Below are 24,291 nucleotides of genomic sequence, written 5' to 3' on the forward strand. Positions count from 1 at the left end.
CTTTGCACTCGCTCCCTCGGCCCTGGTGGTTCCTCTTCGGGCTGCAGGCCCCCTCCTCTGGTGGGCCCTCCGTCACACCCGCCACCCCCGGGCCCCGGCCCACTGGCCTCACGGGCTTACCTGCAGTGTCCCCGTTAGCTGACGGCGCGGTGTTGGTCTGTGTCTGCCCTGCACGCAGGTCCCGAGAGCAGCAGGTGGTTCCTTGGTAAATATTTCCTGGACAAATGGGCTTCGTCTGCAGAGAGCAAAGCCAGCTCAGGGGGTGAAGTCAGCCCGCGGCCTGGCGGGACTGAGGCTCCCCCCGCGTCCCTCACCGCCGCACACTCACCTCTCCTTCAGGTGGGACCAGCACCTGTGTTTCGCTCCTTCTTTAAGGGCTTCTCACCCCGGTGCAGTGGAACCTCTCCAAACCTTGGTCTCCAAGGTCGCAAACAGAATCTGCCCTCGGATGCAAGGGCAAGAGACACGTTCCCCCTGAAGCTGAGGAGTGACGGTGGGTTCCTTGTACCTGGCGGGGCTATGGTGCCGTGGACCTGGCCGCGGGGCCGGCTTGAGCGTGTGCAGCCCAGACCCGTGGGCTCCGTCTCCAGGGAGGCGCATGCGGCGTGGTGGTCAGCGCGTGTCCTGTTCACGTCTCTTCCTCCTGACGGAGGATGGGGTGGGGTCCCGTGGCCCCGACGCCCTCTCGCACAGAGTGAAACCCCGGCGGCAGCGCCGGACACCGTCCTTTCGCAGCTGGGCGCTGGGCCAGCAGGGGAGGGGCAGCTGCCCAGCAGGCTGTCAGGGAGGCGGGCAGGGGCCGCGTTCTGAGCCCTTGGCCGCAGCGCTGTTGGGCCGGCTCCTGGGGGTGTGGGGGGATCAGCCCCGAGCGAGGGCGGATTTGGGGGACCTCCTAAGGGTACAGAAGGGTGTCGCCCATCAGCTCACAGGCAGCTGTGTTTCCAGAAGATTCAATGCACGTCTCGGGGCGGGGGGGAGACACTCGGTGTCCGTGGGTCAAGCAGGGCCGGGCGCTGCCCGCCAAGGGCTCCCCTCCTGCGGGAACCCAGGGAGGGAGGGGCTGCCGCCTGGCGGACGCAGCCAGCACTGCCGGCCCCAAGAAAAGGGGGAACCCCCCCCGCCCCCCGCACGGGCCGGGCTTACCCTAGACAGCCCGGCGCCAGCACGGCCTCCACGCGGGAGGGTGAGATCTGGGACCAGGCGCGCTGTAAAGTCAACGCAAACCACGTGGACGGACGTCTCGTGCGGCTGCTTCTCAGAGACGCTGCCTCCTGCAGTCGGCCCCGAGCGTCCCTCTGTCCTCTGAAAAACACACCCTCCTGCCCGTAGCACTCGTCCCGTTATTACACGCAGAGGACAGGAGCCCCAGGTTACGTCTGGTTCACAGTCGTGGGTCATCTCGAAACCTTACGCTGCCGGGCGGCCCCCGTCCGGATGCACCGGATGCACGTGAACTTGGAAATGCCTCCATGAGAGAAGCTGGGCTGCCTTGGTGATTTCTCAGCTGGCGGGTCCGCGGCCGCACCGCGGGGCTGGTCCTGGGAGCACGTCGTGGCTCAGGGGCCGGCTTCCCACTCCGATGCCTACAACCCTTGCAGTTCCTCTGGGGCTTGATCACCAGCATCTGCCAGGCCGGTGGGGACAAGTCCAAGGACGTGTGACCGTGACCCCCAGGCCCTGCCCGAAGAGTGGCTGTGACCTCAGCAGAACTCCTGCCGGCGGTCGGGGGGTGCACACGGCAGAGGGAGCCGCTCAGGTCACCGCCGTGAGGATCGGCCGGTGCTGGACACACTTGGGACCTGGCAGGGAACAAAACAGGTAAAGTCCTGCATCTCATGGTCTCAGAAAATTAAACGGGATGCAAGGAGTGTGGGTTGCCAAAGAAGAAAAACAAAGTGAAAGGGGGTGAAGGATGCGGGGGCGGGAAGAGGGGACCCCCCGCCGACGGTGACTTACGGGAGGTGAGGGGACCTCTGGCAGGGGGGATGGTCCTCACAGGACCCCTGGGGGGTCTCAGGGGGGATGGTCCTCACAGGACCACCAGGGGGGGGGTCTCAGTCAGGGGGGATGGTCCTCACAGCACCACCAGGGGGGTCTCAGGGGGGACGGTCCTCACAGGACCCCCGGGGGGGTCTCAGGGGGGATAGTCCTCACAGGACCACCAGGGGGGTCTCAGGGGGGATGGTCCTCACAGGACCACTGGGGGGGGGTCTCAGTCAGGGGGGATGGTCCTCACAGGACCCCGGGGGGGGTCTCAGTCAGGGGGGATGGTCCTCACAGGACCCCGGGGGGGTGTCAGTCAGGGGGATGGTCCTCACAGGACCCCGGGGGGGTGTCAGTCGGGGGGACCTCAGTCATAGAGAGGGATCAGAGCCAGTGCAGTGAGTGTGGACACCTCCTTCCAGGATTTGCTCTCGAGGGGGGTGGGGAAATGGTCAGTGAGGGACGGGGGGAGGCAGAGGAGGTTTTCTTTTAAGATGAGGGAGATCACAGCATGTTTATGCTGATGGAAATTGCCCAGTAGAAAAAGAAAGATTGTGACCATTTGATTCATTTACACCTGCCATGTGTCTCCATGCAGGGCTTGGGTCCAGCACCCAGTAAATTGTGAGCGAGTCACGGAGCAGGCATGCCGGGCTCCAGGGCCCCTCCTCCCGCGATTCTGAAGTCTCGGTCCCCCCCACCCCCCCCTCCACCTCTTACCCCCTCTCACCCCTCCTTGTGGCAAAACCGAAGTTTCCAAGCTGATCCTCCCCTCCTGGTGAAGGCAGTCACCGGTGGCTTCCCCCGTGAGTGCAGGTGTACACACACACAAGACATGCACAGGCACATGCGTGCACTCACACACGCAAGGTCATAGGGTCTTAGGGCTGCCAACACTGAGACAGTAGGTTTCTGGCTGTTCTTTGAAGGACAGATTTAGCCGTCCTGGACGCCCTTCCACACGGCAGTCCTGCAGGGTCCCTGGGGGCATCCCACACCTACCCGCCCTGTGCTTGGAAGATAACATCGTGAGGATCGCCTTCCTGCACAGCTGCCGTCCCTCCCCAGCCCAGGGGCTCCTAGATTGCTTGACGCCGATAAGGACGCTGACTTTCCACGGACCCGGGTCGGATCACCCAGCTGCTCGGGAGGCAGAGGCACATCTCCCATCTGGCTTTCGTGGCGGGCCACATTCACCCCGAGGGGCGGTGCACACAAAGAGGTCACACACACACAGGCGTGCATCATACACCATGCACACTTACACACACAGGCGTGCATCACACACCGCACACGTGCACACAGGCGTGCATCACACCATGCACACTTACACAGGTGTGCATCACACCATGCACACTTACACAGGCGTGCATCACACACCGCGCACGTGCACACAGGCGTGCATCACACACCACGCACACTTACACAGGTGTGCATCACACCATGCACACTTACACACAGGTGTGCATCACACACCGTGCACACTTACACACAGGTGTGCATCACACACCACGCACACTTACACACAGGTGTGCATCACACCATGCACACTTACAGGTGTGCATCACACACCATGCACACTTACACACAGGTGTGCATCACACCATGCACACTTACACACACAGGCGTGCATCACACACCGCACACGTGTGCACGCAGGTGGGCATCACGCACCACACACGAATGCTTATACGTGCATAGGAGCGGGTGTGCACACCACACAAGCATGCACACCACACGTGCACACACGTGTGCATCACACACCACACGTACACAGGTGTGCGTCACACCACACACATGTACACAGGTGTGTATCACACCATGCACACTTACACAGGTGTGCATCACACATCACACGTGTGCACGCAGGTGTGCATCACAGACCACAGACACGAACGCTCATACGTGCATAGGAGCGTGTGTGCACACCACACGCAAGCATGCACACCACACGCGTGCACACATGTGCCCCCCACATGCAGCTGTATGGACTACGTGACGGGGAAAGGCAGCTCGCGTGGGGATGGAACAGGGTTGTAAATGCCGTTCTGAGGCTCCCAGCCGCGCGCTCGGGACACGCCTAATGCAAAGCCCTGCGGCCAGGCCGCCTCTCGCCCGGCCTTCAGCCCCTGGCAGCACCTCACTTCTCGCTGTGGCTGTGATTTCCATGTGAATTTTCAGTTGACTTTTGAATATAAAGATAGAAAATGTGGCATGAACGTGTCCCGAGCAATTCAAATGCATACGTGGAAAATCGTTAGCTTTCACGCTCCCCACAGGAAACCACAGTTAAGCCTCTCACCCCGTCCGTGTGCAAATGCGCCCCCGCGAGACAGGACAGCGCAGCCCCTTCCTGGCCGACGGCGTGTGGCAGGCGTCCTCGTCGACGGCGCCCTGCCTGTCCTTTGGCGGCTGCACTGCAAAGGCTGACCGGGCAGGGGAGCCCCAGCCTGTGGCCACCACCCCTCCGCCTCCTGCAGCCTTGCCCCCCACGTGGCAGGTGGGGTGCGTTCTGAGGCCGGACACCTTGAAGGTGATCCCGTTTGTAACAGCTCTCAGGCGCCCTGGCCGGGGCTGATCCTTCCCCGCGGTTTGCGTGATTAGCGAGTAAAGGGCCGTTCTTGCCGTTTGCTGTCCATTTGCTGTCCAGTGGCCTGGCTCAGCCCGTTGCCCCACGTGGCCTGAAGCTCAGGGACCCCTGCGCGCTGGGGCAGCCTCTCCACAGGGGTCCTGTCTCTCTGTCCTCCCGATCTTGTTCTCCTGGGGAGCCAGAGGCTACCCGGCTCAGACCTCTTCCTTTGTTGTAATGATCTTTCTCTGTCACCACCGTCAAGTGTGACAACCACTGGCCACGTGTAGCCATTTAAATTGAAACTACACGTCAAAGCTCAGTTCCTGGGCCGGGCTCGCCGTCCTGCAGTTCCCAGGGGCCGGTGGCTGCCACATCGGGCAGCCCGGAAGTGGCACGTCCCCACCTGTTGGGCACGCGGCTGCGATGGGGCGGCATCCAGCTAACAGCGGCCGTGCCCTTCACCTGCGGGGGGAAGGGCGAGAGACCCGCCCGGGAGGAGGGGTGCGGCCCTGCCCTGCTTGCGAGCAGCGACAGGTCCCCGTGAGGGGAGCCCAAGAGGGGTGGGCGTGGGCTTGGGGAGCCCCTCCCTCGCTGCCGTCAGAGCGCCAGGCGGCACCCTGCAGCTCGTGCACGTGGGGGGTCGCCACGCCCAGAGGCCTCCTCATCTAGGGTTTCAGCTCCGGGTGCAGAGGACGTGCCTGAGGCAGCCCCAGGCGCAGCGGAGTCGGGACAGCGGAGCGGCTGGGTCTCAGGACCCACTTGGAGGGCAGGAGCCAGAAGGCAGGCAGCTGGGGCTGCAGCAGCAGCAGCGTGGAGCCTCTGGCAGGTAACCAGGTAGCAGGGGTTCCGGACTTGCCGAGGTGGTGCTGGCGTCTTCATGCCCTCGGGGGAGCAGTTCATTCTGTTACAGAGAGGCGGCCGATTGTGTATATGTGCACGTGTGTCTTTTTTTTTTTTTTTAATGTATTTAAGGAAGCTCTGTGCCTGGTGGGTTTTTCCCCCAACATAATTTTCTAGCTGTGGGAAAATACACGTACTTCTCGCCGTCCTAACTATTTCCGAGTGCGCAGCTCAGTGGTGTTACACGCACACTGCCGTGCGGCAGACTCTAGAATTCGTCATCGTGTAGAACGGAAGCTCTGTCCCCGTGAAACGCTCCCTCCCCTCCCCTCCCCGAGCCGTGGGCCCCACCGTCCACTTTCTGTCTCCGTGAATCTGACTCTTCCAAGGACCTCACGTGAGTGGAATCAGACCGGATTTGTCACTCTGGGGTGGCTTATGTCACTGAGCATCATGTCCTCAAGGTTCACCAGTGTGGTAGCAGGTGTCAGGATCTCCTTCCTTTTTAAGGCTGAGTAATTCTCCATTGCATGGATGGACCACATTGTGTTCATCCATCATCTGTTGGAGGAGGCTGTGTTTCGAGATAGATTAAAATCAGTCTTTGAAAAACAGGTACATACTCCAGTTTCCTTCTGTGCCAGGTGGGTCCCTGTAGACGGGGCACGGGGCTGCACGTTGACCTCTTTGTTGTCTAAGAAAGACCCTCCTGCTACTGCACATGCGTCGGTTCAAACAAATCTTGAGTATGTTCACGTTGATGTTGATGTGGGAAAAACAACTCAAATATAAAGAACAAAAAATGCAAGTTTTCAGGCTCTTTGGAGAAATCCCTGTGTTTTTGTAAGAGGTGGACTGTTTCCTTTGGGTCATGAGGAAGAGACGACAGCCCTGCTGTGTGGTCGGGGCTCCCTGGCCTGTCCTGCTCTCCCCTGTGTGCGTCTGACCCTGATGGGGCTGCTGTAGCCTTGAGAACAGATATGGTGCTGTTACCAAGTGTGGGAGAGTTCTTTAAAAGGGTCTGACGTTTTTCTTGCCGTTGTGCTTTCTGGGATGAAAAGCTGACCAGCATTAAGAAAACCATATTGCACACGTGATATGATAACAGGTGCAGCTTTTGAATCACAAGAAGAGGGAAGAGACAGCCAGGAAAGAAAGGCTCAGGCTTGAATGCTCAGGGCTACATTCAAAGTCACGGTGTTTGAACCTGGCAGGTAAGTCACAGGCAGAGAGGAAACGGGCTACGGCATTTCGCTTACAAAAGGAAGACAGGGAAATAAAATCTTTGTAACATTTGCAGCCTCTGTAGACCAGGGTCAAAACATGGGATGAAAAGAGAGAAGAAAGGGCAAAGGAGTACAGTCAGGTGGGGTAGCGGGGGCACTCAGGAAGGTGGGGCAGGTTCTGCCTGAACCCATTTGTTCTGCAAGCCAGGCGGTGCCCCCCGACCCCCAGCTGCAGCCTCCACCCGTAACCCAGCCCCCTGCCTGGCCTGCCCACCCCGTGGGCTGGCGCAGCCCCAGGGCCCACCTGCTTGGCCAGGGCCCCTGGAGGAGGTGGGACCTTCTCTCCCACGGGCCCCTGGCGATGCACTGCCCTGCCACCTGCCAGGCCGGTCTGGGATGGGTGCCAGCCTGCCGGCGCCTCCTTCCAGGGCCTGCCTGGCCCGCTGGCCCCCGTTGCTGGGCTTGTTTCCCCCGCCTGGTGCCAGGCCTAGCTGGCCTCTGTCAAGGTGGCCCTGAGAACGCTCACCCTCACCCCAGCCGTGGTCCTTCCCACCGGGAGCTCCGCGCGGGCCGAGCAAGGCCAAGCCGGGCCTGGTGTCCCCGCCTGTCGTGCTCTGTGATGTGTTGGGTCCGAGAACAAGATGCAGCCACGCGGGAACTGGTCAGGGTGACGCCGGGTGACCGCGGCCTCACTGCGGGGACCCACCCAGCCCAGCCCTTGTTCCCGGGCTCCTGCCCAACGAAGGGGAGGTCAGACCACCGCTGACCGTGCCTCAGGCCACCCGGGGCCACCCCGAGGAGCTGGCAGGCCTGGGGTGTTAGAGAGGACGCCAGGCCTGCGCGAGCTCTGGGCCTTTTTTGATTGTTTGGGCCAGAAGTGAGCTCAGCAGCCCCACCCAGCGGCCGGGCAACCACCTGATGGCCCCTCCGAGCGGCTGCTGGGACATTGCGGGCTGACGTCTGTGCATCCACAGGGCCGCATGTGTCCAGGGTCCCGGGGGCTTGGCCGCGTGGCTGCAGTTTCTGGATTACTTGCTCCAGTCCCCCCCGCTGCCACCACCCTCCGCGCAGTCACCCCGAGGCCTGGCGCACAAGGGACCCTGGGCGCCGGCCTCGTGCGCAATCTGAGCGTCAACAACCCGCCCTCTCCCCTGGGCGTGTGAGGTCACGGACACGGGAGACGGGCTGACGGGACCCTCCTTAGCGCGGTGGAGGGTGGAGTGACGGGCCTCCGGGGTGCTGAGCCCTGGCTCCTGGGGGCTGGGCGGATCACACGGCCTTGCTCTGGGGCTACAGTCATGTGGACAGAGGGGGCCTTGGAGGGTCCCTACGTCCTTACATAAGGTGCCTTCTGTTACGCCTGTGTGCCTCTGAGCCAGCGTTCCCGAAACGTGGTCAGAGACAGGAGAGGGGCAGGGAGGAGAGCTCTGGTGGCCCCGAGCCAGGTGCTGGTGCACGGGCGTCGTCACCGTCAGCCTCGGGGGCCGGGTCCCCTGCGGAGGAGGGGCCCTGCCTGGCCCCACACAGGAGGCAGCCCAGGGGTGGGCGGGAGGGAGAGCGGCTTTATCCCGCAGGGCGGACTCGGCCTGGGGGGTCTGTGCTCCCCAGCTGTGTGACTCTGGGCGGACGACTTAGCCTCTCTGTGCCTCTGGCTCACTGTGAGGAGTGAAGGAAGAATAGCCCCAGGCTTCAGTGCAGTGCCTGCGGGGGCGGGGGGGGACCCAGGCAGGGCCTCGGGCACACCTTCCGTCGCACGACCCCACTGGGCGCCTGCGGGGCCGCAGGCGGATGACCGCAGAGCCCGGGCCTGAGTGTTTTCATACGCCGGGAGCCGGGAGCTGCCGGCCCGCCCGCTGCCTCGCTGGGAAACCCAGCTTCCGGGACACGGTTTTGTGGAGCCGGCGAGTGCCTCGCATTTCTCTTGAAATTCTCTTTATGTCGCTGGCGCCTTTGCCTCCTCATCGCGTTTGCTGTCAGCGCTGCCCGCTGAGGTCGTGACAGAGGCTTTGACGTCGCAGACTTTTTACCGTAAGGCTTTCAAATGCGCAGAGCGAGTTAAAGACCCCAAGGGACGGGGGTGGGGGGTGGCAGGGGGACGTGAAGTGACGCGGGCGGTGGGGCGCGAGGCCCTGGGCCGCGTGCTCCGGGAGTGGCCAGGCCACCGGCCCTGCTCGTGCGTGAGCGTGACAGGCCGCCGAGGGCAGCGGGGTCAGCGCAGGGGCCACGGGAGAACGTTCCGGGCCCAGAACCACAGCTGACACCCTGAGGCCTGTTGTGGAGTCACGGGGTGACGGGGAGCCGGGCCGCGCTCCTGGTGCCCAAGCGCCCGAGCTGTGTCTCGGGGGAAGGGAGACGGCCGCACAGCCGCCGCCGCTGGATAGAGCGCGTGGCGGGCTTGCGCCATCGTCAGGCTTTGCTCTCGCGGCAGCCCCGGAGGTGGACGCGGTTCGGGTCCCACTTTTGCTTCTCGGCTGAGTGGCCCGTCCAGGTGGCTCCGAGGAACGGCCCGGCCCGGCTTGTGGTGCCAGGCCCGTGTCCCCCGCGCGTGGCGCCCGCCCCTGGGCCGTGCTCCTCTCGGTAGCCCCCCACGGGCGGTGGTCCGGGAGCGCGTCTCAGCCCCCTGTGCCGGCGGGGCCCGTGCCTGGCAGGGTGGCCGCCTGCTCAGGGGAAGCGAGTCTCTTCCACTTTAGGAAGAGTGAGAGCCAGGCGGCTGGGCCCGAGCGCGGACCGCAGGGCAGCTCCCCTGTGAGACGGAGGGAGGGTGGGGAGGCGTGCAGACACAGCCTGTGGAGAAGCGGCTGTGGTTGGTGTCGTCAGGGGACCGCGTGGAGCTTGTCCCCCCGGGGAGGGGCCGCCGAGAGGGGCAGTCTCAGCGGAGCACCAGCGAGTGCACGGGGCGGGGCCCATGCGGCCGCCCGATGCGCTGCCCTCTCGCGCCGGGCCGGGGCCACGGCTGAGCCCCGGGTCCCATGGCCAAGGCTGGGAGGGCTCAGAAGCCCGCCTGGGGCTGCCCAGAGGAAAGCGTGTGCCCGTGACACCGAGGAGCCCCAGGCTCCTGACCGCCCAGGCCAGAGCCGGCACCAGGCTTCGGGGCCGTCTCCGCTTCGACTGCCCTGCCCGCCCAGATCAGGCCCTGGGGCCGCCGTCCGTGTGGAGCGCCTGCTGCCCGGCATGGGGGGTGCGGGGCAAGGCGGCTGTGATCCCAGGTACCTGGCACTTAAGCCCGAGTGGTAAACAAAATAAAACTTCCCTCCGTGAGAGCTGAGCCCGATTAGAAGACAGTTCTGTCGGGGGCGCCGTGTCGGCCGCGAGACCGTCATCGACCTGGCTGTGCGCACTCTGACGTCGGCAGCAGAAAGCAAAGCTGACATCTATTTGTGCTTTTGCCCGGAAGTCCTGTGCTGTCTCTGGACCAGGTGACCCTGAACAGGTGGAGCCTTTCACTCTCAGGTGTGCTGACACACAGTCAGCGGGGCGCACGCACAGGCATGACCCTGTGTGTCTCCGTCACCGGTGCTGCTCTGAGACAGAGCGTTTGGGCTGCTTCAGCTCCGACTTTTGTTACATGACGTTCCCAGCAGGCAGAGCACCGCCGCCAGCCGCATAATTTATATGTGCCCCGTGTGTCTCTGGTTTCCATTTAAACCGTTGGCGTGTTCAGAGACTTGGAAATTAGCCGTTCCGGTCAGAGCCTCGGCCTGCTTTCTCATCCCTTCCGCGCGGCTTGGCTGGCGTGGGCACTGCCGCCCCGCAGTTGGCTCACAGCGGCGGGCTTGTCCAAGGGGAGAAGCCTCCTGGTCTCCGCAGTGACTCAGACGCCGCGGCAGGCCGAGTGGGGACGGGGCTGCCGTTACCGGGCGCTCAGCGTCTTTCTCACAGATGCCGCTGCCGCGAGAAGCCTCGTCTCGTCTCCCGTCCCCAGCGGGCGCTCGTGCACCTCCGGGCGCCTCGCGGGTTTTCTCCCCGAGCTGTGGCCGTGCCTTCAAGAGCGATTTTGTGTCGTGGATGAACTCGGGGACCCCAGATGCTGGGACGAGCGTGACGTGTGGGTCATAGGCTCACTGTGAAGGACTGGGCCGGCCGGCCCACTTGGAAGGGAAGATGACCAGCTCTGACTGGAGCAGCTGGGCTCCAGGAAGCATGGGCCCTGCCTGCCTCTCTGTGCCGTGAGCTGGTTGGCGTCAGGCTGGGAAATGAACAACACAGAGTCTGTCCGTCCGTCTCGGGTCAGAGCGAGCCCTGGAAGGCGCCCGCGAGCTCAGGGAAGCCCTGCAGGTGGCTCGATGCTTTCCTGGCACGCGGCGCCCCTTGCAGTGTGGAGCAGTGTGCGGGTCACAGGAGACCCGCGGAGCCGGTTTGCCCCGAGCTCTTCCCAGAGATGGACGGCAGGGAAGGCCCGTCCTCCAGCGGCACACTGAGCGCGGCTCTCCCCTCCTTTCAGCCTGCAGGATGCTGGCGTCGGGTTCATCCTGGTCATAGACCGCAGGCAGGACAGATGGACCTCGGTCAAGGCGTCCATCCTGAGAATAGCGGTAAGTGTCGGTACCGCGCCCGTGACCCCCACCCCCTCCTCCTGGGCGGGCGACGCGGCCTTTCCTGCCTGCTGGCGCTTTGGGTTCTGGCCTGTGCTGCTCGGTGGGGCGCCAGCTCGGAGCACTAGCCTGGGGCCTGGGGCAGGGCCAGCCCACACCTCCCTGGGTTCCTCGAGCTGCTAGCACATGTGTGTGTGCACGTGTGTGCATGTCTGTGCACGTGTGTGTGCATGCCTGTGTGTTCTCAAGTGGGTTAACGCTCAGGGGCTGTGTTATGATTTGAAAACAATTTCACCAGCTGGTTTGTTTGTGACGTTGAGTATGTGAGCTGCTCAGGGCGCACCGTGCACTCATTCTTGAGGGGGGGATGAGTGTCACGGGAACCTTCAGGCTACACGTTTGGGATTATATTGAACAGCTTTTCCTATGTGACTTTCCCTTTCTAAACGGGCTGTCTCTTCTTTAGTCTTACGACTAAGTCAGACTAGTAGCCGTCGTTGGTGGCCCTCATGGCCATGTGGAGACCCTCCTGGTCCGCAGACTGCCGGCGGAAGAGCCGCTGGTCTGCGGTGCTGCTGTGCTGTGTTTAGCCGCGGGAACAGCTGAAGAGGGAAGCTGAAGTCAGCAGAAAGCCCCCACTCTTACCTTCGGCGGTGGCTTCGCCCCTGCTCCCGAGCTGGGTGCGGAGCGCTTCTCCCCAGCTGAGTTTCCCCCGCCCTTGCCTCCCCACAGCCAGAGGCCCGGAAAGTGTGCTGGTCTGCAGGCAGAGTGGCCCCGAGCGCCTGTGGGCTCGATGCGCCGCTGCTCCCGACCCCCGGTGGGGTGACGGTCCCCCGGGCTCTTGTTCTGGGTCTTGTCCTGGCCTCCGAGGGGCTGATGCCGTGCTGGGGCCTGGCTGGGGAGGGAGGACTGATCCCTCCTCCCGGCTGCCTCCTTACTTCCTCTGAACGACGCTTCAGGCTCCGTGTCTGCCCCGACGCTCACGACCGACAGGGTCCTGTGCAAACCCGTCCCGGGGCTGCCCGGTCCCCGCTTCGTCCTCCTGACAAAGCGGCTCCCTCACCGCCCTGCTCCCCGTCCCCGCCAGGCACACACGCTCTACGTCACCGTTTGTCTGCAGCAAATCAAAACACTTCAGGACGCTTCCAAAGAAGCGTGTTCACATAGTATATAAATGTTTCATCCTGGGCTTTCCTTTGTTTTTAAATCCTTAGAAACTCACAGAGGACTTTGATGTGCCACCAACAGCCAGCATGTCCATTTCGTTATTTTAAATTTTAAAATAAATTTGCGCATGATGTCACCTGACAGCCCAAATTAAGGATTAAATTGTAAAAGCCACTTGGGTCAGATGCACAAAGGACTTAACAACACATTTTTCTTGAATCAATAACTCAGTAAATTAGTCCTGAGCTGGTTGCCAAGAAGCTTCCAGTCAAGTGTGTTGCTGTTTTAAAAGGTAACACTGTTACAATAGCAACATTTTCGAGCCCAGTAATCTGCCCAGTTCTTTTGCGTTCATCTGTCAGTGGTTTGAACCACCGCTCAGCCATGTCGTGGTGTGCACGGGCGTCTGAGTCAGCCGCTTTGCCGTGATGGTCACGGGCATCCCCGTGGGGTCCAGGCCTTGCCACACGCCACACCCCAGGGGGCCCTCACCCAGAGCCAGGGTGTCTGCCACTCATCCCTCCATACCCGCCCCTAGCGGCATCCCCGCCCAACCCTGGAGCAGGGCTGCACTCAGTCCCTGCCTGGCCTCCCTTCCTGGGAGGGTACCCTCATTCCCTGTTTGCACGCCGTGGTCCCTCGAGGCCACGGCCAGCCCTGTCCGCCTTTGCGTGGCCGGCGCCCAGCCCGGGCCCGGGCGAGACGGGAGCGCTGTGACTCTCTCTCGAGCTGATCAGCTAGCCACTCCTGGTCAGAAAAGAAGAGATTCTCCAAACGCAGTATTGTTTTCTAAGAAACAGATACATTATTTTTAAAACCTGAGTAATCACCGAGATCACCAGTGGCCCAGGGTAGACCTGATGTAGGGTCAGGCTCTCCCGTGGCCAAGTATAAACATAGTTTTACTCTTCATCCAGTTTTTTTTTTTTTTTTTGGCTGCGTTGGGTCTTTGTTGCCGTGCACGGGCTTTCTCTAGTTGCGGTGAGCGGGGGCTACTCTTCGTTGCAGTGCATGGGCTTCTCACTGCGGTGGCTTCTCTTATTGCAGAGCACGGGCTCTAGGCGCACGGGCTTCAGTAGTTGTGGCACACGGGCTCAGTAGTTGTGGCACGCGGGCTTAGTTACTCCGCGGTATACGGGACCTTCCCGGGCCAGGGCTCGAACGCGCGTCCCCTGAATTGGCAGGCGGATCCTTAACCGCTGCACCACCAGGGAAGCCTCTGCATCCAGTTTATAATGAGATGAATTTCTGAAGAGAGCTGGCTCGTCTTCGAAACTTTGTGAAAATCATAACTGGAAAGTTAGAGTTTTCATGTTTGCACTGATTCTTATACAATAAAAATATAAATTTTTCTCCTATAAGCCTTAGGGTTCCCCAATACTGCCTTGGAACTGCCCAGAAGTTAGCACTTTTCAGCAGAATTGTCAAAAATTCTCTTTGAGCTCCAATGGTTTTTGTTACAAGGATTCACTGATCGTATTAATGCCAAAAGTTCTATTTATATATTCAACACATTGATTGAGACCTTAATGTCTGCCTGGCACGGTAGGAAGTGCTGGGGACAGGGGAGCATAGCAAGAAATGTGTAGACTGGTGGAGTGCAGATGGCCGACATTGTGACCAGATGCCGGACACACACACAGGGGCCCCGGAGACGGGGCAGGGAGGACACAGGGGGCGGGGACACCGCGAGCCCGGCCTTGCCGCTTCTGCACCGTGTGCCCCTCTGAGCTAGGTGCGGGGTCCGATCTGCACCCCGGCTCCGTGGTGGGGACAGAGCTGGCACCTTGTCCCCGTGCAGGGGGGCGGGAGGGGGCAGAGCTGGCCCACGATGCCACCCCCTGCTGTGGACCTGGACCGCCAGCCTCGCCCGCCTTTGCTTTCATCCAGGGGAGCCTGGGGGAGAAGACCACCTGGCTTCAGCTGGGCCAGAGCCCTTGAGGAGGGGACATCTGTCGGCACCGGCCCAGCCCGAACGATTCCACCGCGGCCCCGGGCCGCAGGCAGAGAGGCTTGATCCAAACATGCCTGGCCGCCCGAGTGAGCCCGGGCGCTTACGTAATGCGCTGAAATTTGGGGCTATTTTAAGCCGCCGTGTGTGCTGTCTCGTGAGCTGAGTTTTCTGTACTTTGGGGTGTTCTTTTTCCTTTCTTTGGATGCCTCTACCTCAGCTTGGAATGGAAAAATAAGACATTGGAGGGTCCCAAGTCCAGTGTCGCTAGAATCAGACTTGCTGTGTCCGCATCAAGAGCAGAGCCCGCGGCCGCTCACCGGGCGTCAGTTCGATGTGCGTGTCTACCTGTCACGGTTCACGGTCACGACCCACAGATGAGACCCATGGATGAGACCCAAAGCTGAGAGTTTGAACATTGCTCTCTGTCCAACAGTTGGGTCAAGGTTTGGACCATCCTCAGATGGATGTGTCTTTCATAAAATACCATGTGTACTCTTCTGGGATTCCATTTAAAATTGAACCCCCTTTTTCTAAACTACAGGAGTTTGTGGAGGAGTTGGGGGGCAGCTGGGGACGTTGCAGCAGAGGGTGCTGATCTGTGTTTGGAGCCAGGGTGACTCAGCTGAGTCCGTACCCTAGAGCACACCTTGAAGGAAATCACAGCGAGAGCGGTTTCTAGTCTGTGTGGGGCAGAGCTCCAGTTTTTGCCGGTGAAGCCTGTGCCTTCTGTGTGCAGAAAAGGTACAAAATGAAGTGTCTGAAGCACCAGGATGTTTAGGCCATCCAGTACATATTCCAAATGTAGCAAAATAATATTGTCCTAAACAGCGCTGGTGAATTCCTGCCGTGCGCTAGTTACTAGAGGTCTAAGCACAGCTTGGTGAGCACCTAGCGGAGGGAGGACGGGAGCAGAGCAAAGCTCCAGGAGGGCTTCCCGGCTGAGGTGACCCTGCCGAGAGCTGGGAGGGGAAGGAGGCCTTGTCCGGGCAGAGGGGTGGTGATCCGCCCCTCGGAACACAGACGGGAAGGCGGGGCGCCAGGGCACGGCTCCTTCCGCGGGGCCTGGGGTGCAGGGGGTGGGACACAGGTCACCGAGGGGGTCGGGTCATAGCACCGCTCTGGCTGGGGATAACGCACGGACTGGCCCCTTGGGAGGCCAGCGTTGACTCTGGAAGAGCTGCGGCTTCTAGAACAAGTAGCTCAGCAGAGCTGCTCTGTGGAGGGGACAGGGCACCTCCAGCCCTGGGCTGTGCGTGGAGAGGCCTTCATGCAGCTTCCCTTAAACTCACCTGTGCTGCAGGTGGAGACCGGGCTTCAGAGGGCCGAGGCCGCCTACTGATGGGGTCGACGGCTGGGGGTCCGAGTCCAGGCCGGTGGGCAGTGCAGGTCCACACAGAATGTTCCGCGGGAGGACAGCTCCCCTAACGTGGAGAGCATTCGGTCTAATGATTGTCCCCCGACCAAAGAGACGCCCTTCCTACCGAGTTCTTAACTGTCTTTTCCGTAACAGTGTGTATGGCGGTCTCCACACTGTCCACGCGGAGGTGGGGGGGTCTTAGACGGCCCCATCCCCAGTGCTCACACCCAACCTGCATGGGAGCCACCCTGGGAGCGAGGGGAGGCCTCTCCTCACGTCAGCCTCTCTGATTCAGACCCCAGGGTTCTCATCTGTTGGCACTGAGACACCAAGTTTCAAGTTTATATTCATCACACGAACTTGTGTTTCTTGGCTGCTATCAGACCAATATTATTTTGGTCAGGCTTCGGCGGCTCTGTTTGAAATCAGATGTATAGTCAGGCTCGGTAAATGTGACTTTGAGCAAAACTTAAGGAAGTAACATGCACTTGGGGGGGGTTTTCAAACCCCGTTCCCTGAGGCACCGGGATTCCACAGAGCTTCTACTGCGTTCCACTGCAGTTAGCTGTTTCGTAAATGTAGGTGATGTCTTTGCATTGTATAAGGCTCTTAGGATATTAATTCAGAAACCAGCCTCTTTTTCTGTCTCCAGATTACATTTTAATGGTCCTTGCACCATCTGTCTGTTCCTCAGCCAATGAAGGTCAGCCTCAGAAAAGAAACACTGTTACTTTCAGGTTACATAGAAACTATCATAATCACTTGATTATTGAGTAAGTTACAAAAAGATGTTATTTTATAGCCTCCATCCCAAATCTTTCATATAGTTACTCTATTTTTGTTTTATTTATTTATTTATTTATTTATTTTTGGCCACGTTGGGTCTTTGTTGCTGCGCGTGGGCTTTCTCTAGTTGTGGCGAGCGGGGGCCACTCTTTGTTGCAGTGCGTGGACTTCTCATTGCGGTGGCTTCTCTTGTTGCAGAGCACGGGCTCTAGGCGCGCGGGCTTCAGTATTTGCAGCATGTGGGCTCGGTAGTTGCAGTGCATGGGCTCTAGAGCGCAGACTCAGTAGTTGGGGCGCATGGGCTTAGTTTCTCCATGGCATGTGGGATCTTCCCGGACCAGGGCTCAAACCCGTGTCCCCTGCATCGGCAGGTGGATTCTTAACCACTGTGCCACCAGGGAAATCCCATAGTTACTCTATTTTTAAAATAAAGTTTTTGTTTTGGAATTTCCTTGAGCTTTTCATACAGATATTTGACTCCAAGGGGGAGAAAATTAATTTGCAGCTATAAATTATGACTTAATTTATAGTTGTGTGTGTCTCATTGAAGTGCTCCCACTGGGCTAGGATCTCACAGTTACTCTCTTCAATATAAAGACTCAGTCATTTAGAGACACGGAAAAACTGAAGCAGAGGACAAGAAGGGGACAATCTTCTCCACGTTGACGGCCCCCCCCCCCCCGGGGACGGTGAGCACGGTTGGTGCTCCTCCTCCCGCGATGGGGTGGGCAAGTCCCCCGCCCTGGGTTTCCTGGCCACCTGCCCTGAGTGGACCTCAGTGAAGGACAAGGGCTCGTGTTACCTTGTAAGCTCAGACCACACCAGCTGTGAGGTGCGAATCAGGGCAATAAAACTGGGCTCAAGGCTAGAGAAGCGTGACTCGGTGTCGCCTCCAGAAAGAGATGCTGAAGGCGCTTTTCCTGAAGTAGTGGAGGCCGGTCTCACGCCTGGTGGTGGGGTCTACACGGCCCTCTTGCTGATGGGGACCCAGAGCCCCCCCGTCGGGCTGCCCACCTTCTCGTCTCTGTCCACAGCACTCAGCGGGCACCTGCTCGGGTGCTGGCACGGGGGACACGCAGTCCTGCTCTCCAGGGCTGTGACGGCGACACCCGGACACGTTAGGGACTGTGGGGCAGGCGTGCTGGGGCTGCAGGGGGGAGGGGCGGCAGGTGACGGAGGGGCGCAGGGGGGAGGGGCGCAGAGTGGAGGGGCGCAGGGGAGAGGGGCACAGGGTGGAGCGGTGCAGGCGGGAGGGGCGGCAGGTGACGGAGGGGCGCAGGGGGGAGGGGAGGCAGGTGACGGAGGGGCTCAGGGGGGAGGGGAGGCAGGTGACGGAGGGGCGCAGGGGGGAGGGGAGGCAGGTGACGGAGGGGCGCAGGGGGGAGGGGAGGCAGGTGACGGAGGGGCCGGCAGGTGTAGGTCAGGTGCGGCCAGGCTGGGACAGGGTGCGGAGTCACAGTGGTGACCAGCGCTGTGTCCTGGTGTGCAGAGAGGCCGAGGAGCGCAGGGGAGGCCAGGAGGTGGGGTGGAGGTGCAGGAAAGCTCCGCTCACAGGCGGCCGCGCGCTGGGGCAGAGCACACCTGAGCAGACGTCTGGGGGCCTGTGGTTGACTCACGGGGTACAGATCCAATAGAGGGGGTTGAGGTCGGCTTCCGTGAAGGGCCAGGACCCCACCACGGCCTGCTGAGAGTGGCTGGCGATGAGGCGCGTGGCGGCCCGGGCGGGAGGGCGGGAGGGAGACCGGGAGCGGACGTGCATCGGCCACAGGGACGGGATGGCGCGATCCAGCCCGAAGATGTGAGTCGTGTTTGGAGACGGAGGACGATGGGGCAGGGCCCCTGGGCAGACGCGGAGGCTGAGCGCTCGCTGCTGGGATTCAGGGTGGCCACCCGGACGCGGTGGGAGGGCGGGCCCTGGGGCCGCGGGGCCATGGCCTCACTGTGTCCGGCTCGGGGACGGGACAGCGGAATCCTCAGACGCGGGGCCCAGCTCCCGGGGCCTCCCTGACCCACCAGCGCGCCAGGCAGGTGTCCAGGTGGGGAGGCTGGGGAGGGCGTGCGGACCACGCTGGGCGGCCGCGGGGTCAGGGAGGGGGCGCCTCCGGGCGTGGCCAGGACTCTGGGTTTGTTCGCGGCAAGGCGGGGGCTTCTCTGGATGTTTTGGGGGGGGGGCTGTCGTGGTCAGCTGACATCTCGAGAGGGTCACAGCGCCTCTGTGGGGAGCCGCTGGGCAGCGTCAGGCCAGGGCCGCCGGCAGGAGAGGAGCCGGGGGGCGCAGGCTCGTGTCTGCGCCCCGGAGTGACACTGCCCGTCCCGCCTGGCCGGGGAGCCCTGAGCCAGAGCGCCCCGTCCCGGCGGCCTCTCTTTCTCCTCCTTTTTCTCTCACTTGAGGGACCGGTTCTCAGACTGAGGCCACCGGATGCGGCCCCAGGGCCCTGGGCGGACAGTGCCGCTGTCTCGGCTTCAGCCAGGAGCAGGGCTCTGAACGCCGCCCAGCGGCAGGGAGCTCGGCCTCCAGGACCGTGCGGTGAGGAAGGTGCTTTGTTATCCCCATTTGCAGACGGGGAGACCGAGGCACAGAGCTTAACTTGTCCGAGGTCGGGCACCTCGTACGCAGAGCTTACGTGAATGTGCAAATCTGCTCACAAGACCGGATCTATGGGTGTGCGCCTGGGTGTAAGCTTATCTTTAGCTCTGCTTTAGGTGATACGTGTGTGTGTGTGGCTTTGTCTTTACTGCACAAGTGTCTTAGTTTCCTGGGGCTGTCATAACAGATACCATAGACCACAGAGGGGCTCAAACGACAGGAATCTCCTGTCCCCCCCGTCTGCAGGCGGAAGTCTGAGATCACGGTGTCGGCAGGCTGGTCCCTCTGCGGCTGTGGAGGGGTGTCTCTCCGTGCTCCCCCAGCAGCTGGTGGCCTCTGGACACCCTCAGCCGTGGTAGCCCCTGTCTCTACATCCATCCTCACACGGTGTCCCCGTGGGTCTCTATGCCCAAATGTCCCCTTTGTATTTATAAGGACACAGTCATGTCCGGTCATGGGCCTGCCCTGATGACCTCATCTTAACTCGGTCACCTCTGTGAAGACCCTAAAGACATTCTGAGCCACTGGGGACGTGGACTTCAAAATAAGAACCTGGGGGCACCAACTCAGCCTTAACAAAAGGTCAAAGCTTGTTTTTGTACAGTTTATTTTTTATTTTATTTTTTTAATTTTTATTGAAATATAGTTGATTTACAATGTTGTGTTAGTTTCAGGTGTACGGCAAAGTGATTCAATTATACATATACATAAATATATATCTTCTTCTTTTACATTCTCTTCCATTATAGGTTATTACAAGCTCCCCAAAAGGTCAAAGCTTTTGATCTTGAAGTTCATAAGCAGCATAACACAGTTGTGCCAAGCAGTGTGACTTCTTTCCTTTTCTGTAAGAAATGGTATTGCTCTAACAGCGCAGTGTCTGTAACCATTTCCACTTTAGTCTGACGTTGGCGTGTTGGGAACACCCGCTCCGGTGGGCCGGTCCTCCCCGTTGGGACCGCGGGCCGCTGCGGGTGTGGGGACCCGGCTCGCAGCTGTGCTGCCCACAGGCAGAGCCACAGCCCTCTGTCCCCTGCAGGCGTCCTTCCCAGCAAACCTCCAGCTCGTCCTTGTCCTGCGCCCAACGGGATTTTTCCAAAGGACGCTCTCTGACCTCGCCTTCAGGTTCAACAGAGATGACTTTAAGATGAAGGTACCGGTAAGTGCCCACCTCCTGTGAGGAGCGGCCCGGCCCCACCTGGGGACGGGGGAGAGGGGGCCAGGGAAGTGGGTGTGAGCGACCCCCAGCCGCAGAGGGACCCCTGTCTCACCTTCTCACTCCGGCCGGCACAGGGCAGCCCCTGGCATCTGCCAGTCGTCCTTTAAAAGGCAAAGGTTGCGGGGATCCCTTAGAAGCTGTGCACCCAGGAAGCCTGCGTTCCCCCAGGGAGGCCGGCCCACGTTGAGCCAGGTACCCAGAGCAACGTTGGAAGGGGTTGCCCAGCAACGCGCCCGTTACCAAGAGGACAGAGCCCACCCCCAGCACCTTATAACCTCTCCAGCAAGACCCGCCAGGTTTCTCTTGGAATCTGAGAATCCCGGTGTGGGTCACCGTCCCCGAGGTTGTCCCCTGCTCTCCGTGCTCAGGACAGAGGGTGCTTTGCCGGCCAGGGCCAGGTGTGCAGGCCACACTCAGCGGCCCTAGACCTCGGGCTCTGGGGTTTGAGGGGAAGGGGGTGCACCCGTTTTTGTAGCATCAAAAGCCTTGGTTTCTGACACTGGGGGCAGGGGTCTGTGCTCCCCGGGCCGCAGCCCGGCCCTCCCTCCGCAGAGCCATCTCCCGGGCACCAACGTCTCAGGGACCCTGTGAGGCGGTGACATTTGCCCATATTTGGCGAGTGACCCTCGCTAACAAGAGACCCCGGGTCAGAGGAAACAAGGCTGGGGTCCCACCCTAAGTGCGGAGGTCGCCCTGCACATGGCCCCGTGGGGCTGAGCCCTGAGTTCTCAAAACACGGTTTCCCAGAATTCATCGGCAGCATCTGCTGTTCCCCGGCCCATTTGGATCATTGTTTAGAATTAGAGAAGCATCATCTCGGGAAGGCTGCTGCTACAGTGTGTCCACGTCAGTGTCTGCTGCCTGTGCTGACCTCGGTGCTAAGTAGAAAACGCTAAGAGGGGCGGTGCGTTCTCGCCTTTTCTGTCGTGATTCAGTAGACACGAAGCAGATGGAAATCACGGGGGAAGAGCGTTAGGTCCTTGGACAGTGGACCGACCCGTCCCTGGTCCTGTTGGCATGAATCAGGCTGATCTGGGGGAACGGCCTTGCCGGACGGCAAAGAGAGACCAGATACCTCCGCTGAGAACTGACGTCGTAGCCTGTTCTTAAGTGAAGGCTATGCTTCAGTCGGGGGGCCTCACGTGGGCCCCCGACGGCGGGGCAGGCGGTCCTCCGGGTCTCAGTGGCACCCCAACCCCCCACGCCGGGATGGAGTTGACCCGGGACGTGTCAGATGTCCCCTCGGCCCCCAGCGAGCTCAGAGTTTAATAAAACACGAGGTGGTGTCGAGTGGCACGTGGGCTGAGCTGAGCCTCCCAGGACCTCGGCAGCAGCAGCTGACAGCTTGCAAAGCAAAGGCTGTATTTTTATCCAAGCTCATGGATGGAATGACCTCAAAAGGACAAGAGCAAGATAGGAAGTAAAACTCATCCGTGTGGAAGAGCCTCCGGGGCCACCTGTTCTCCCCAAAGGCAGCCGTGCCGTGCTGGGCACCTAGCCCCGCCCCCGCGCACCCCCCCGGGTCTCAGCAGGAATGCGGACAGACCCGCGGCTTCGGGGTCCGTGCGGCTCCGTTAGCACAAGGGCCCCTCGCCCATCAGATGCCCGGTGTCGGCAGCGTGCCCGGCTCCATCCAGGGCTTTGCTCGACCCCCCCGGCTGTTGTCTGGTGAGACCGGTCATCGTACACCCGTTTCACGGATGGGAGAGCCGAGGCCCAGGGCGCGTCGCGCCCTGCCCTCCATGGAGGAGCCGGGAGACGCCTTCTGTCCACGCCACCCTCGGCCCCTCCGTCTGCGCCTGCGGGGCGGTCTGCTTACGGGCGGCTCTCATCCTCCCCAGGTCATAATGCTGAGCTCCGTCCCGGAATTACACAGTTACATTGACAAGTCCCAGCTGACCGAGGACCTGGGCGGGACACTGGATTACTGCCACTCCAGGTGGCTCTGCCACCGCACGGTGAGTGCCCTGCATCCTCCGTAACCGTAGTCAGTCCGGCAGAGCTGCTTTTGCCTTAAGGTGCTGCCTGTTCCAAAGACGTCTTCCCGTTTACCCGGGTTTTCTCCCCAAGAAGGAGCAGGTGGTCTCAGTGGACCTTAGTCATCCGAAGCAGTGACGCGAGTCCTGAGTCTGGAGTGGCTTTCCTGGGCTCAGGACAGACGAGAAAGAAGGAGAAGCACGAGCTGGGTTCTCGGCACTCACCGTCTGAGGAGGGTGCAGAGCCCGAGTTTGTGAAGGAGCCGAGGCTGAGGCGCGGGGGAGGGCCAGGCGCCCGGCCCGTCCTCCTGAGAGGGCCGGGCTGCGGCCGAGCTTGCAGGCGCGGAGGGCGCAGTGCGTAAGCGGCCTTGTGATGGGGTTTCCTGGCCCACCAGGCGATAGAGAGCTTCGCCCTCCGGGTTAAGCAGACAGCGCAGATGCTGCAGGCCTTCGGGACCGAGCTTGCCGAGACGGAGCTGCCCAACGACGTCCAGTCCACGAGCTCCGTGCTCCGTGCCCACACGGAGAAGAAGGACAGGGCCAAGGTGCGTGCGCGGGCGGGATGGCGCGGGGAGGGGCGCCAGGTGAGCGGAGCCGAGGAGGCTCCCGAGCTGGGTGCCCTGCAGGGAAGCTGAACCTCCCTTCCCAGCAGCGTCTCTGGTTGGGCCCTGCGTCCTGCTGCCGGGCCCTGCTGATCAGGGCAACGAGACGGCATCCCCGGTGCCCCCGGGAGAGGGGGCGGACTCGGATGGCTGAGCCCGACCGGGTGGTCACGGCACACACCGGGCTTCCCGAGAAACGCGATCGGGGCTGTGCCCCCGAGGCAGCCGCGCGATTCGGGCTTTGAGTTAGCGGAGGGCCGTGACCCGCTGCTGGCGCTCGGGGCTGCCCCCCCCACCCCGCAAGAGAGCCCTCACCCCGTTTAGCCCCCGGCGGCGGGCCGCGGGAGCAGACACGCGGGGGTCTGGTTTCCTGTTACCCTGTCCGGTCCCACTGCCTGGGAGACCCGTAACCCTAGGCCTGCCCCGGTCACGGTGGGAGCGCCTCCCCGGCGCTGCTGAGCGGTCAGCAGAGGGTCTGGGGGACAGGCGGAGGCCATCGTGTGCCCACCTTATCGTCGTCACCTTCACACTCCCCTGCGGGGCCGGGCGCCACGGAGCCCACCGCCCGGGGCCAAGTCCAGGGCCCGGCGGCCTGGGGTGATGGGCGGCGCGCTGTTCCCACAGGAGGACATGAGGCTGGCGCTGGACGAGGGGCGGAGCGTCCTGGAGAGCATCCGGGAGCCGCTGGCCCGGGGCCCGGAGCAGAGCCCGAACCAGGACCAGCTGGACAGTCAGAGCACCGTGCAGAGGTGAGGCCGGGGCCGGGGGGTCAGGGCGGCCACTCGCCGCGTCCTCGTGCCCTGAGCTGAGGTTGTCAATGATGGGCCCAAACGGCCACGTCTCCACCTTTTAAAACAACAAACTCAGCTCAACCACCCGCCCCAAGCGGCTCCGAGAGACCCAGGGTGTCCCAGGGCGTCGAGGGCAAGGGCAGGGCCCCGGGGGGAAACAGACCCCGGCCCCCCGAGCCCTGTGACGCGCCCCCTCCCGTGTGGAGGGCAGACCGAGCGCCCCACCCGCCTGGCGCCGCCGGGGCCCAGCACGGCTGCCGTCCCCTCTCCCAGGCTCCTGGCCCAGCTGAATGAAACCGAGGCCGCCTTTGATGAGTTCTGGGCAAAACATCAGCAAAAACTGGAGCAGTGCCTGCAGCTCCGGCATTTCGAGCAGGACTTCCGAGAGGTGAGAGGCCGGGGCTCGGGGAGCCTGCAGGCGGGCAGCCGGCACCGCGGCTGCAGAAGGCCGCTGGCAGCGCTCGGTGAGAACCGGCTCGCCAGCCACGCAGAGCCACGCGGGGCCGCGGGACTGGCTCGGACCACGTGAGCGAGGAGTAACCATTGCAGACGAAGGTCGCAGAGACTCTGTCCCGCCCCCTTCATCCTTCGCCATCACACTTGTTTTAGCTGTTCTGGTTCCTTTGCCTTTCCGTGTAAATTTAAAATAATCTTGTCTGTGTCTACGAGAAAATCCTGCTGGGGCTTCGTCAGGAATTG

The 24,291-nt window shown here is 61.5% G+C and overlaps 1 protein-coding gene across 1 annotated transcript in view; it reads left to right on the top strand.

Annotated features, from left to right (window-relative positions):
• The window catches only part of MCF2L (MCF.2 cell line derived transforming sequence like), a 131,002-nt gene that overhangs the window by 85,533 nt on the left and 21,178 nt on the right, over positions 1 to 24,291 (top strand). Inside the window, 6 exon segments of the mRNA XM_036831389.1 lie at positions 11,063 to 11,153; positions 20,044 to 20,163; positions 22,065 to 22,181; positions 22,595 to 22,744; positions 23,426 to 23,550; positions 23,866 to 23,980. Of these exon segments, the coding sequence (XP_036687284.1) occupies positions 11,063 to 11,153; positions 20,044 to 20,163; positions 22,065 to 22,181; positions 22,595 to 22,744; positions 23,426 to 23,550; positions 23,866 to 23,980 (718 nt within the window).

The sequence above is a fragment of the Balaenoptera musculus genome, chromosome 18 (assembly GCF_009873245.2).
Source record: "Balaenoptera musculus isolate JJ_BM4_2016_0621 chromosome 18, mBalMus1.pri.v3, whole genome shotgun sequence".
In the NCBI taxonomy this organism is placed as follows: Eukaryota; Metazoa; Chordata; class Mammalia; order Artiodactyla; family Balaenopteridae; genus Balaenoptera; species Balaenoptera musculus.